Source organism: Perna viridis, chromosome 9, assembly GCF_037379345.1.
Source record: "Perna viridis isolate PV_CMFRI_1.1 ecotype Kerala chromosome 9, ASM3737934v1, whole genome shotgun sequence".
In the NCBI taxonomy this organism is placed as follows: Eukaryota; Metazoa; Mollusca; class Bivalvia; order Mytilida; family Mytilidae; genus Perna; species Perna viridis.
In genome coordinates this window covers 20,534,018-20,548,730 of record NC_142453.1, presented here as the reverse complement: position 1 = coordinate 20,548,730, position 14,713 = coordinate 20,534,018, and the positions used below count along the sequence as shown (strand labels likewise).

The 14,713-nt window shown below is 31.2% G+C and overlaps 1 protein-coding gene and 1 pseudogene across 2 annotated transcripts; both read right to left on the bottom strand.

Annotated features, from left to right (window-relative positions):
- Positions 1-6,250: 6,250 nt before the first annotated feature.
- On the bottom strand, positions 6,251-9,065 carry LOC148607262 (uncharacterized). Of its 2 annotated transcripts, none has more exons than XM_088545584.1 (5): positions 8,964-9,064; positions 8,499-8,676; positions 7,751-7,819; positions 6,974-7,210; positions 6,251-6,502 (listed from the first exon to the last, which is right to left on the bottom strand). In XM_088545584.1, the coding sequence occupies exons 2-5, from the start codon at positions 8,668-8,670 to the stop codon at positions 6,477-6,479; spliced, it is 504 nt and encodes a 167-aa protein (XP_088401710.1). In that variant the 5' UTR covers positions 8,671-8,676; positions 8,964-9,064; the 3' UTR covers positions 6,251-6,476. The 2 variants fall into 2 exon arrangements, with proteins under 2 accessions (XP_088401710.1, XP_088401709.1); XM_088545583.1 differs by having other exon boundaries at positions 6,444-6,750; positions 8,964-9,065.
- A 3,714-nt stretch (positions 9,066-12,779) lies between these two features.
- LOC148607261 (uncharacterized) lies at positions 12,780-14,713 on the bottom strand (annotated as a pseudogene).

The following is a 14,713-nucleotide window of genomic DNA, read 5'->3' as shown; positions in this document are numbered from 1 at the left end:
GCACATTTTTTTGTATATTTTATTTAGAAAACAAGACACACTGTTCTATGACAAAAACTTTATTCGATCAGTTTACCTTCGTTATGAATTGATTTTTTTTTGTTTTCGGTTTTTGTGTGTGTGTGTGTGTGTGTATGTATGTGCCTTTTTGTGTTATCTTTTGTTCGGAATTGTTTTGTTTTTGCTTTTGTTTTTTGTTTTTTTTTGGTTTTTTTTTTGTTTTATTTTTCTTATTTTGTTGGGGGGGCTTCTGAATTTTGTTTTGTTTTGTTTTTGTTTGTTTGTTTGTTTGTTTTGTTTCGGTTTTTTTTATACTTCTTTGATTCTGCCTATTTTTTTTCACTTACATTCCTACCAACCGTATATATTTTGTTCCTCTTCTTACATTAAAACACTTTCCTTCAATTAAACCAACTGTATTTAATCATACACAAACATGCAAAACAAAAATGTTCATTTACGTAAAATTTATTTCCTTTACGCGTGTGCCTTCTTTTTGTATAATTATATTTTTGTTGTCTAATTACACAGCTCAGTAATTGTTATACAGTGTACATTATAATGTTATACAGGAAATGTCTTTAGAAAACAAGTTTTATAGCATTGACATATATGATATGTCAATACAAAACAGCAAACATAGTTTTGAGACTAAAGAGACTTCATTCTCTTATGCATCCAGATTTTCAAATATACATGTCAACCTGTTTCTGAAAAAGTCTATTCGTCTTTACTTAAATGGGCGTTTTATTTTGTCATTTGAATAAAGAGTTTACATAATAGGATTCAGACACTAAGATTCCAATATGCCTCAATTTAGAAAGTTGTAGTCTGACTCTTTTGAAATATTGAATCACCAACATCAACAATTTCCCTAAACAAATTCCGAAAATGTACATTCGAAAGTTTATGTTCAATGGTTTCTACATTTCTACGGTATGCACATTTGTTGTTGACAAATAGTTTTCCATTGTACATTAAACATAATAATGGGTTACAACTGTGTGAATTATATTGACTTCAAACATTCAATTCGACTCCTTATAGTGTACATATGCGGTAAGGTATATATGTTTCCCCAAATATTCTTGTTCATTTGTGTATTCAAACTTTTTTCTACAAACTTCACTTCTGCTGTAGCAGAAACATTTGTGTCTGCAAGCAAGTTTTGTTCATCTTTTTTGCCCAATTTACTGATTGGCGAATTATTTCATTTGTTTTCTCTTGAAAACTATTCTTACAGATTGATTGTTCGGAGGAAATGCTTCTTATAATAAGACATCCCTCCAATATATTAGCATAGCTAAAATGAGTGACAGCACATCAATAAAAACAGTATCCATAAATACATCACATCTACGTAAGACAAGAGTTTTAATGTATTATTTACTATTAATTATTAATATTACATTATTTAATGTATAAAAATGTTTGTGTGATCAATCTTGTTGTATGAAAAACCACAGAAACACTTTACGGATTTCAAACGCATTCGTCTTTAATTGATTTCCAGATGTTTTTTAGAAGCCGCCTTGTGTAGTTATAGAAAATTTGACTTCAAAGGTCAACAACTTTATATGACTTTATGGAGTTCTTACCTTTTTTTCATTATTTGCTTGGCAAGGGTGGCAACAGATATCATGTCGTATGTGTTTGATGAGAGGTGAAGGAATTCAATATGTGTGGCACAAGAAATCTACAGTCTGACTAACACCTTCCCATGCATCTCCAGTGAAAAAAAGGAAATCATTGAAAGACCTACATAGCAATACTCTCTGCCTTAAATTGAAATTCAATGAATATGCTAAAGTAGAAAAGAATATGTCAATTGGTGATAATTGTCTAGGTTATTGGTTGAAATGCATTTTTGCATGTATGCATACAATAATCAAGGAAGATTGGGTTCTCTTATCGTCCACATTTTCATCTGAAAATTAATCCGCAAATGTTAATTGAAAATTCAATGACTTAAAGCCATAACAAGCGAGTAAACTTTATTTTTTCCTAAAATTATTTCATTAAAAGGACAAATACTCACACCATACTAGTGCTAATGATAATACTGTCAGTGATCGGGTGACACTTCCTTGAAATTAAATCTAAAACGCGATGTAAGTGAATGGCGATAAAGGTAGGACAACTTCTGAAGGTACACAGAAACAAATCTGCACCATGTTTTAATTGAATATGTAATTAGCATGAGAATCATGCTTTTACGTCTATTTTCACCGCGCATGGAAACCATACGTCAAAAACATGCGTAAAACGGTACACATGTAAAAAGCATTTTATTCAAAGCACATGTAAAACAAATCTTTGGCCCCATAGGTTTAACAACATTTAAATAAAATATGATAGTCTACTTGCTGAGGCTTCAAATAAAGCATAATGCTATATTAAGGTTTGTCGAAATGTAACAGCACTTCATCTGAGGGCTGATCAATCAAATACACTAAGGTTCAGAGCTTTTATTCATCAGACGGAAATATATGGCAGGATCATTCACAATATTTTCCGAAGAAAAATCCCAATAAAAATAAGTACTATCATAAGATATCTGGTAACCATATGTCAAATATCTACATTTCAGTAATAACAGTGTATATCAATTGTGTTTCGTATAGTGAAGTGATCCTAATTAGCTCAAATAAATCAAAGTATGTATGCTTACATGTTCCATATGTTTATGACTATTCGTAACTCGTACATTGTCTACATGTATGAAATATTATTAAAATAAGAATAAAATACTGATTGGAAGCTACTTCATTTATAATCAGGATAGAAATGCAAATTCGCGCAATATCAGTAACTTACTATACCAAAAGATATACTGCATACACTATTAGGCAAGGGTCAATATTACAGCAAACCAAAATGACAAAAATAGTTAAAACCATAGCAACCTAGCTTACCTTGCATCAAGGTGCAAAAGGCTACGGTACCTCACATTTGGCTAATTAAACCGGTATAACAAGATAATTGGTTGTGAGTAAAGAAACCCTAAAAATCATTGTAAAAATTTATTTGTACTCATACTATTATACAGATTATTAGCGAAAAGTTAGCAAAGAAAACAAAAGAAACTAACCTGTATTAATGAAAAAAGTTATCCATTAAAGAAATTAGTTTCAGCGTGACATATTTCAATCACTGTTCACAGTTTGAAGGCCAGGATAAGAGTGCGTATTAGAGAATGAATAATAAGAATTTCCCGCTAAAAATCCGAGATCCAATAGAAATAGAAGAAATGTGCGGCTAACCCAACCATGAAAAATACTACAGAATTTAACAGTGAAACTAATATCAAAAGAACTGAATATAATGTCAACTGTCGTAACTCGTCAAGTAAAAATGAACACTTGTCAAATTCAATACATATAACACTATCTTTATTTCATACAGACAAACTACATACAAACATATTATACATATACAATTGAAGCAATACGTAATTCACAATACAAATAATAAAATAACAGGCTACCACAAAAACGGTTGTATTTAAATAATGTATATAAAAATTATACTGCTAAATTCTAAGATAACTTCGTACACTTTACGAACACTATTGAATGACGATATGCCTTGTGTCACACTTTGACAATTTACAATATTTATTCACTGAAAATAAATGGTTGATTTTTGTAAATATTATGTGATTATTAGATTCTGACATGTGGAACAATTAATTGACAAGAAGAGTTGTAAAAAGATTTTCATCAATGTCATTTGTTGGCATTCTTTTAGGTATTCCTTTTGCCAAACAGTTTTTGCAAACAGGTAAACAACTTTATATGTCTATATGGTGTCCTTAACTTTTCCATATGTTACTTGGCAACAGTGCCAAGTGATGTGATAATTTGATAATAATTTGATTCTCTGTACGCACATAATTCGTCTAACCCTTTACCCAAGCCATTTCCGTTGGGTTGCTTCAGGTATTTATTAAAATATATATTTACTGTTCCTTTCATGACTATTCAACAATAAAACATTATTTTAATTTAGTCATGTGCATGTAGAGTACATGTCGTGCTATTTAAATACTTTGTATATACAGTGGCTTTTCAGATTTCATAGTTTTTTTTTTCGGAAAAATCGAAATGTAACCGGAAATTGCTGAAAGTCTTTTTTCATTAGATTTCGTTCTGAAATTATAAATGGAAGCGTTGAGAGGTGGAGGAACGTTCATCTTTTGCTTATCTGTTATTGCAAAATGTGGCAAGGAAAGTAAAACTATAACTATATGTATCAGTATGAGGAAACCTGAAATGAAGTACTTCATGATGTTTTAGACGGCCAAGATTTCACCAAGCTTGAGACTTCGTGTTTCACAAAACGAACAAGGTGACAGGATGCATGGGGACAAATTGAAGGGAACAACCAACTATATGACTGATTTGGAAGAAAAACATCAAAATCGTGAACGAATTCGACAAAACTTTGAACTTTGTTTCTTTTAATATCAACAGTGACAAAGATATCCGTCATGTTTGGTTGACCAACTTAGACATCAGGCTACCTTTTCAACACAGACTGCCTTCAAAAATATGACAAAATATGACCTAAAATTCAAGGACAAGTGAATTTTACATGTAAAATACACATGTATATAAATAAATAAAAAAAGTTTGATTTTATCCTTTTTTTGCTTTGTTTTAATGGCAATTTATACTGTAATTTTCTAGATTGAAAAGGGTAAGGGGAGAAAAGCTTAAAATTTGGGTAGCGCTGGGTCTGACATAACTCTTGATGGAAAGACTCAATTAACTACTACTTTTCAATAATTTTGTATGGTAATCTACAAAACCGTTAAATTCAATTAATACCAAAAGTTTAATTATACTCAATAGCTTACCAATGTTAGTATGTTTACAGAAAGATTGGAGACACGATAAAATTTAAAACATTTAAAATATATACATTGCATATCTGTATTTTCAAAGTTTGAATAATGGAAAATTGACAAAATATAATTTCATTTTAACGCAAGGCTCGTAGTGACAGAGCATTTAAAAGTGTTTTGTTCCATGTTCAGTAGTAATAGTCAAGCTACCACAATTAAGTCATTTAATGATTTCTTTCTTTTTTCAAAGTAGATTAGATGCTTATAAATATGTTCGTGAGACTGCATATGTCTTGTGCCAATTTCTAACTTCACATCAAACACATGACGCTAAGATAGCTGTTGCCACGGTTGCCAAGAAAGTAATGGAAAAGATAGGAACACCATAAAGACATGTACAGGTGTTTTACCAGTTTGCCAAAACTGTTTGGCAAAAGGAACATCTAAAAGAATGCCAGCAAATGACATTGCTGAAAATACTTTTATCATTTCTCTAGTCAATTAATTGTTCTACATGTCAGAATCTAGTCATCACAAAACATTTCCAAAAATAAATCATTTATTTTCAGTGAATAAATATTGTAAATTGTCAATGTCTGATACACGTTATATCTAATGCTATTGATACTTCAAGCTTTTTTTTTTGTATTGAGGCAAGTTGTCACAATATTGTGCGTTAACTGTTGAAAGTAAATTCAGATTATTCAATTAATAACATGCTTATCATTATAATTTTAATAAAAATGATTTGAATGCAACAGTTTTGACAACCTTTGTTGTAGCATTAGGCTTTATTTGTAGCCATAGAAATATAGCTAGGGCCTACTTACCTACCCGCATGTAAAATTTAGGGTTGGTAGAAGGAAAATATACCTTGTTTCTAGAAAAGCCGAGGACGCTAACCCTACCGGTTCACATGGTCCATGCTCCCAGTTTTTTAGTGGAGTCTGACCTGCTCATTTGCTTTTGTTACTTTGTATGTATGATTTGTTATTTTATGTTATTTGTTGTGTATGTACGTTTTCCATGTCTGGTCGTCGTCCCAGGATTGCATTCTATTGATTCCCGCTATAATCTTGGTTCCCTTGATTACGCTATGAAATGTGGCCTCATTATTTAAATGATATTAAGCATTAAGGGACAAAACATATGATTACATGCTCTCTTCAAACATTTGTTTTATATATGTAGCGTTTATATATGTTTGAATTCATGCGTAAAAGGCATGTTTTTTATATATGGTTCCCATGCGTTGCCAAAACAGCGTGAAACGAATAGTGCAGTTTTGTCTGTGTACAGTTGTTCAATTATACAGAATAGAATACTATTTTTTACTAATGTGTCAACATTTTTACTATTCGATATATATTTTCTGATTTGTACAAAACAAATAAAGCTTAGTACACCATTAAACTTATTTTGAACAAACGACACAGTAAACTTCAGTTCCGTCTTTGTATGGTGGGCATCTCAAACTTCCACATTTGGCCTTAACCGGAAAGAACAAAGCACCATTCTCGTTGGCATTTCTATTGTCCAGGGGTTCGGCATTCATATCAACGCATGAGTAATCGCTTCGGTAGTGGACTTTGTGTTCTGTCATCAAAAATCCATTGTATTCGATATTCTAACCCTTATAACATGTTTTTCGTCCTATAGAAACGTAAAAAATGAAAAATAAACTAGATTAAAAATTCGATAATATCATGTACATTATCTTATTGATATCAACATACTAGTATCTAACAATAAAATCTACAGATATTGTGACAGAAAACTATTAAATAGATATATTCCATCGTCAACGCATGAGTAATCGCTTCTGTAGTGGGATTTGTGTTCTGCCATAAAAAAAAATCCATTGTATTCGATATTCCATCCCTTATAACATGTTTTTTGTCCTATAGAAACGTTAAAAATGAAAAAAATAAACTAGATTCAAAATCGGACAAAATCATATGGTACATTATCTTACTAACATCAACATACTAGTATCCTATAATATAATCTAGAACGCTATTCAATGGATATATTCAATCGTAAATTGTTTTAGAATATACAAATGAAATACCAAAAAAAATGAAAGTTAAGAACACTTGCTCTGTGTTTTGAAAATAACTTTACCTGGTATCATAATTATAGACGACACTCGTCGTCGTCGGCAAACTGCGCATGGCACCTCTGTATTGCTGAGGCTTGATGATAATCCAGATGGTTTCGAATGGCTATTAATTTCATACTCTGAACCATAGAGAAGGTTGTTGTCATATGAATAAGATTGTCCGTTTTCTGGATTATGTGGTAGGCATAATTTGTTAACCCCTCCGCCCTGGACATTGTGTTGCATTCCTCCTACTTGTCCTTGTTAATTTAAAACAAATTCACCTATTATACAATTATTTTCCCGAAATAAAGGTCGATATTATTTGTTTACTAAAAAACAAATCAGTTTCTTAAATAAACCTGCATACTGTATCTTTGAAAAGGTATAGGCTTTCTATAAAAATCACACCTTTATTAAATGTTGCAAAGAAACTTTTAGATATCACGAGTAAAATTTCTAGGTGAAACCCACAAAAATGTTATATAGGTATGTTTTCGCTAAAAGGCATGACTTGTACGACACTTTTGGTTCGTATGCCAAACTACTTACTCCATGTAGATACCGATAGCGTAAAATTTAAGGTTCAAATAGCATACAAACAAATTATACAATGAAAGAAATTTATTCTTGTGGGTCTACCATCAAGTGTTCATTGTTTTACAATAATATCATACTTTTTGAATGAAATGAATTGTTAAGAAAATACATATATATATGTCAAACATGTAGCTTAGCGAACCATAGAAGTAATTTTAGGAAATTAATGGGCGGACATAAACTATGATTTTGTTTTTCACCTGAATAAACTAGTTCAGTCGAACTTGGGCATTTCTTGCGTCCCCATCTTATATATGTTGTACCAATATCTAAAATGAAAGTCGAAGTAAACGTTTTCTTGCTTGAACACGGTAAAACTTTTTTTCCAAATACAAACTAGAACTGTTGATTTTTCTGTCAAACTACAACGCATAGAACCCATGATTGTCGACGTTTAATATGTTTCTCGACACGCTGATGAACATTGTTAAAATTTGATGCACATGCTTTAAATGTAACAAATACATTGACGCACGTCAAATTTTAAGTATGTTCAATTTCGTCGTAGATTTATTATTCCTGAAAGGCGAAATATGACATTTTTATCGAGTAATTTGAAACCCAAAATATTTCTATCATCGAAATGAAGAAATGAGTTCACAGTGAGCCTTTAAGGTCCTTCAAGGCATCAAGTTTATAATTGGTCAAAGATGCAACTGAAGAGACATACTAACTAGTAAGAGAATGAAATATATCGCATCCGTCATCGATAACAACTTTTATAATGAACTTTGAATAAGTAATAAAGCTAATCTGAAGCAACATCTTCAAAGTGCCGTCTAGCATACTTATAAAATCGGCATACGGGTTGTGTTGTTGGTTAATACGAGGAATCATGGAAATTGTATTACATTAATTGTATACATGATCTACCCATAGTCCGTTAAGATTATATTATTATTTTGACTATATTTGAAATCATATAAAAGACAAAATATGTGCGTTTACCATTGAGTGTGTGTGGTACTTTACATTCTGCTTTTCTTGAAGAATGAAGATAATGCTGCATGATATCAATCAACAACTGGTCCGATGGGTTCAAGTTGTATCGTTTACAATCATGGCTATCTACAGACACTATGACCAGTAATACCACCAGTGCTGCTCGAATTCTAATCATTATCTTCTAGACATATAAATTAATTGACTATGATGAAAATGATAAAATTTCCAATACAAAAGGGTTATCAATAGTATGGAAAAAATAGCACCGAATCATGAACCATTTGTTTATTAAATTGTTTCCAATCTGAAAGGCCATATACAGTAAATTTGTATTTATAAAGTAAACTTAAATCAAGATGGTTTAACAAGGTACAGTCACTATCAACTTCAAATCTTTGAGCTTAAATTTGTACGCAGTTGAATACATTATTTGACATGAATACCTGTAAAATTTTGTTTTTAATTTACCTTTTATTTGCTATCTTCTACACAGATATCCGTTTAAATGATACAAAATGAATTTGGATCAATGTAGTTATTAAGATAACTCTTTGCAACATCTGCGATATGATAATTATGTTTTTGCGTGTAGTATTCTTGTTTATTGATTGTTTACTTATAAAATAAAACGTACTAAATTTCATTATTATTGATGCTTTGTTACATATGCATGTCAAACTGATTATTGTGATTGTGTATTACTTGTAATTCATTTTCTATTATGTTTCTTTCTTTCGTATTAAAATAACTTTTCTATATTTCTCTGCACATTTTTTGTATATTTTATTTAGATAACAAGACACACTGTTCTATGACAAGAACTTAATTAGATCAGTTTACCTTCGTTATGAATTGATTTTTTTTGTTTTCGGTTTTTTATTGTATGTGTGTGTGTGTGTGTATGTATGTGGCTTTTTGTGTTATCTTTTGTTCGGAATCGTTTTTGTTTTTGTTTTGTTTTTGCTTTTGTTTTTGTTTTTGTTTTTTTTTTTTTGTTTTTTTTCTTTTTATCTTGGGGGGAGGGGGCTTATGAATTTTGTTTTGTTTTGTTTGTTTGTTTGTTTGTTTTTGTTTGTTTTGTTTCGGTTGTTTTATACTTCTTTGATTCTGCCTATTTTTTGTTCACTTACTTTCCTACCAACCGTATATATTTTGTTCCTCTGCTTACATTAAAACACTTTCCTTCAATTAAACCAACTGTATTTATTCATACACAAACATGCAAAACAAAAATGTTCATTTACGTAAAATTTATTTCCTTTACGCGTGTGCCTTCTTTTTGTATAATTATATTTTTGTTGTCTAATTACACAGCTCAGTAATTGTTATACAGTGTACATTATAATGTTATACAGGAAATGTCTTTAGAAAACAAGTTTTATAGCATTGACATATATGATATGTCAATACAAAACAGCAAACATAGTTTTGAGACTAAAGAGACTTCATTCTCTTATGCATACATATTTTCAAATATACATGTCAACCTGTTTCTGAAAAAGTCTATTCGTCTTTACTTAAATGGGCGTTTTATTTTGTCATTTGAATAAAGAGTTTACATAATAGGATTCAGACACTAAGATTCCAATATGCCTAAATTTAGAAAGTTTTAGTCCGACTCTTTTGAAATATTGAATCACCAACATCAACAATTTTCCTAAACAAATTCCGAAAATTTATATTCGAAAGTTTATGTTCAATGGTTTCTACGTTTTTACGGCATGCACATTTGCTGTTGACAGATAGTTTTCCATTGTACATTAAACATAATAATGGGTTACAACTGTGTGAATTATATTGACTTAAAACATTCAATTCGACTCCTTATAGTGTACATATGCGGTAAGGTATATATGTCTCCCCAAATATTCTTGTTCATTTGTGTATTCAAACTTTTTTCCACAAACTTCACTTCTGCTGTAGCAGAAACATTTGTGTCTGCAAGCAAGTTTTGTTCATCTTTTGTGCCCAATTTACTGATTGGCGAATTCTTTCATTTGTTTTCTCTTGAAAACTATTCTTAAAGATTGATTGTTCGGAGGAAATGCTTCTTATAGTAAGACATCCCTCCAATATATTAGCACAGCTAAACTGAGTGACAGCACATCAATAAATGCAATATCCATATTACATTACATTTGCGTAAGACAAGAGTTTTAATGTATTTTTTACGACATTGTTAAAGTATTTTATGCCCTAAAATACCATGACTTGTCAAAAATGTTTTTGTGATCAATCTTGATGTATGAAAAACCACAGAAACACTTTACGGATTTCAAACGCATTCGTCGGCGTAAATAATTCTTTAATTGATTTCCAGATGTTTGTTTAGAAGCCGCGTTGTGTAGTTATAGAAAATTCGACTTCAAAGGTCAAAAACTTTATATGACTTTATGGAGTTCTTACCTTTTTTCATTATTTGCTTGGCAAGGGTGGCAACAGATATCATGTCGTATGTGTTTGATGAGAGGTAAGGGAATTCAATATGTGTGGCACAAGAAATCTACAGTCTGACTAACACCTTCCCATCCATCTCCTGTGAAAAAAGGAAATCATTGAAAGACCTACATTGCAATACTCTCTGCCTTAAATTGAAATTCAATGACTATGCTAAAGTAGAAAAGAATATGTCAATTGGTGATAATTGTCTAGGTTATTGGTTGAAATGCATTTTTGCATGGATGTATACAATATTCAAGGAAGATTGGGTTCTCTTATCGTCCACATTTTCATCTGAAAATTAATTTGCAAATGTTAAATTGAGAATTCAATGACTTAAAGCCATAACAAGCGAGTAAACATTATTTTTTCCTAAAATTATTTCATTAAAAGGACAAATACTCACACCATACTAGTGCTAATGATAATACTGTCAGTGATCGGGTGACACTTCCTTGAAATTAAATCTAAAACGCGATGTAAGTGAATGGCGATAACGGTAGGACAAATTCTGAGGATACACAGAAAAAAATAAATCTGCACCATGTTTTTAATTGAATGTGTAATTAGCATAGGAATCATGCTTTTACGTCTATTTTCACCGCGCATGGAAACTGTACGTCAAAAACATGTAAAAAGCATTTTTTCAAAGCACATGTAAAACAAATCTTTGGTCCTCATATGTTTAACAACATTTAAATAAAATATGATAATCTACTTGCTGAGGCTTCAAATAAAGCATAATGCTATATTAAAGTTTGTTAAAATGTAACAGCACTTCATCTGAGGGCTGATCAATCAAATACACCAAGGTTCAGAGCTTTTATTCATAAGACGGCAATATATGGCATAATAAATATATGAATAAATGAGTAAATATATTCTTGAGACTGCATATGTCTTGTGCCACTTTCTAACTTCTCGTCAAACACATGACGCTACAATAGCTTTTGCCACTGTTGCCAAGCAAATAATGGAAAAGATACGAACACCATAAAGACATATACAGGTGTTTTCCTTGTTTGCCAAAACTATTTTGCAAAAGGAACACCTGAAAGAATGCCAGCTAATGACTTAAATGAAAATACTTTTATCATTTCTCTAGTCAATTAATTGTTCTACATGTCAGAATCTAGTCATCGCAAAACATTAAAACAAATCAACCATTTATTTTTAGCAAATAAATAATATCAATCGTCAAGATCTGACACACATACACATTATACCTAATGCTATTAATTCTTCTCACTCTATTTTTGTATTAAGGCAGGTTGTCACAATATTGTGCGTTCTGTGTAGAAAGTTATCTTAGATTATCCCATTAATAATATGCTTTTCATTATAATTTTAATAAAAATGATTTGAATGCAACAGTTTTGACAACCTTTGTTATAATATTAGGCTTATTTGTAGCCATCGAAATACAGCTGCAGAAAAAAGTACGTTTGACCTACATACCTACCATCCTGTAAAATCTATGGACTGGAGAGGGGAAATAAAAACTGTTTTGAAATGTGGCCTAGGCATCATTATCATAATTTATTTCAATGATGTTAAACAAATGGGGACAAAACATATGATAACAAGCTCTCTCAAAACATTTATTTTATATGTGTAGCGGTTACGTATGGTTGACTGCATGCGTAAAACACAGGTATTTTTACGTATGTACCCATGCATTGCCAAAACAGCGTTAAACGAATAGTGCAGTTTTTCCTGTGTATAGTTGTTCAATTATACAGAATGGTATTTTATTGTTTTTCCCTAATATGTTTACATTTTCTTTAATCGATATATATTTTATGATTTGTACAAAAAAAAACAAAGCTAAGAACACCATTTAATTTATTTTGAACAAACGACACAGAAAACTTCGGTTCCATCTCTGTATGGTGGACATCGCAAAGTGCAACATTTGGCCTTCACCAGAACAAAACATCATTTTCATTTGAATATCTGTTGTCCAGGGGTTCGGCATTCATGTCAACGCACGAGTAATCGTTTCTGTATTGGGTTTTTTTCTGTCATCAAAAATCCATTGTATGCGATATTCCAATCCTTATAACATGTTTTTCGTCCTATAGAATGGTAAAAAATGAATAATAAATCAGATAAAAAATCCGACAAAATCGTATGGTACATTATCTCATTAACATCAACATACTTGTATTTTATAATAAAATCTAGAGACATTGTGACCAAAAAATCTATTAAATGGATATATTCAATCGTAAATTGTTTTAGAATATGCAAATAACATACCAAAAAAAAGTTAAGAATACTTGCTATATCTTCTGATATTAACTTTACCTGGTATCATAATTATAGGCGACACTCGTCATCGTCGGCAAACTGCGCATGGCACCTCTTTATTAATGAAACTTGATGATAGTCCAGATGGTTTCTTATGGCTATAAATGTCATACTCTGAACCATAGAGAAGGTTGTTGTCATATGCATAAGCATGTCCGTTTTCTGAACTATGTGGTAGGCATATTTTTTAACCCATGCGCCTTGGTCATTGTGTTGCATTTCTCCTACTTGTCCTTGTTAATTTTTTTTTAAAAATCACTTATTATAATTTGTTTACGGAAACAAGATCTATATCATTTGTTTACTAAAATCAGTTGCTGAAATAAACATGAGTACTGTATCTTTGAAAAGGTAAAGGTTTCTATAAAAATCATCCCTTTATTGAATGTTTTAAAATAATTTGTAGACATAATGTATACAAGTGTAAAATTTCTAAGTGAAACCAAAAATATCTTCGTTATACAGGTATGTACTCGCAAAAGGCATGAATTGTACGACTCATTTGGTTCGTATGCCAAACTACTTACTCCATGTAGATACCGATAGCGTAAAATGAAAGTTGCATGAAGTTGATGATAGTCGAAGTAAATGTTTTCTTTTTTAAGATTAGCTTTATCAGCGGTAAAGCTTTTTTTTCAATTTAAACTAGACTATTGATGGTTCTATCAAAGTACAGCGCATAGTACCACGATTGTCGACGTTTAAAAATGTTTCTCGACACGCTGATGAGCGTTGTGAAAATTTGGTGCACATTCTTTACACGTTATAAATGCGTCGACGCACGTCACAATGTGTTGTTGAACGTCCAGTGCGGCACAAAATTTTGATTATGTTCAATTTCTTGGTAGATGTATTATTCCTGAAAGGCGAAATATGACATTTTTATCAAGTAATTTGAAACCCAAAATATTTCTATCATCAAAGTGAAGAAATGAGTTCAAGGTAAACACTTAAGGTCCTCTAAGGCATCAAGTTTATGATTGGTCAAAGATTCAAGACACATTCTAACTAGTAAGAGGATGAAATATATCGCATCCGTCATCTGAATAGGGATGAGGAAGGGGAGGACTTTGCGTTCTTTTCTTGGTATACCCCTTCCTGTAATTCTGTTGCACTTTTTTTGTTATCGATAACTACTTTCATAATGACATTTGGATAAATAATTAAGCTAATCTGAAGCAAAATCGTCAAAATGCGAATATCATGGACATTGTATTCCATTATTTATATACTTGCTTTTAAAGTTATACCATTATTTTGACTATAATATAAAAGATAAAATATGTGCTTTTACCATATGGTGTTTGTGGTACTTAACATTCTGCTTTTCTTGAAGAATGAAGATAATGCTGCATCATATCAATCAATAACTGGTCCGATGGAGTCAAGTTGTATCGTTTACAATCAAGGCTGTCTACAGACACTATGACCGGTAATGCCAACAGTGCTGCTCGAATTATAACCAT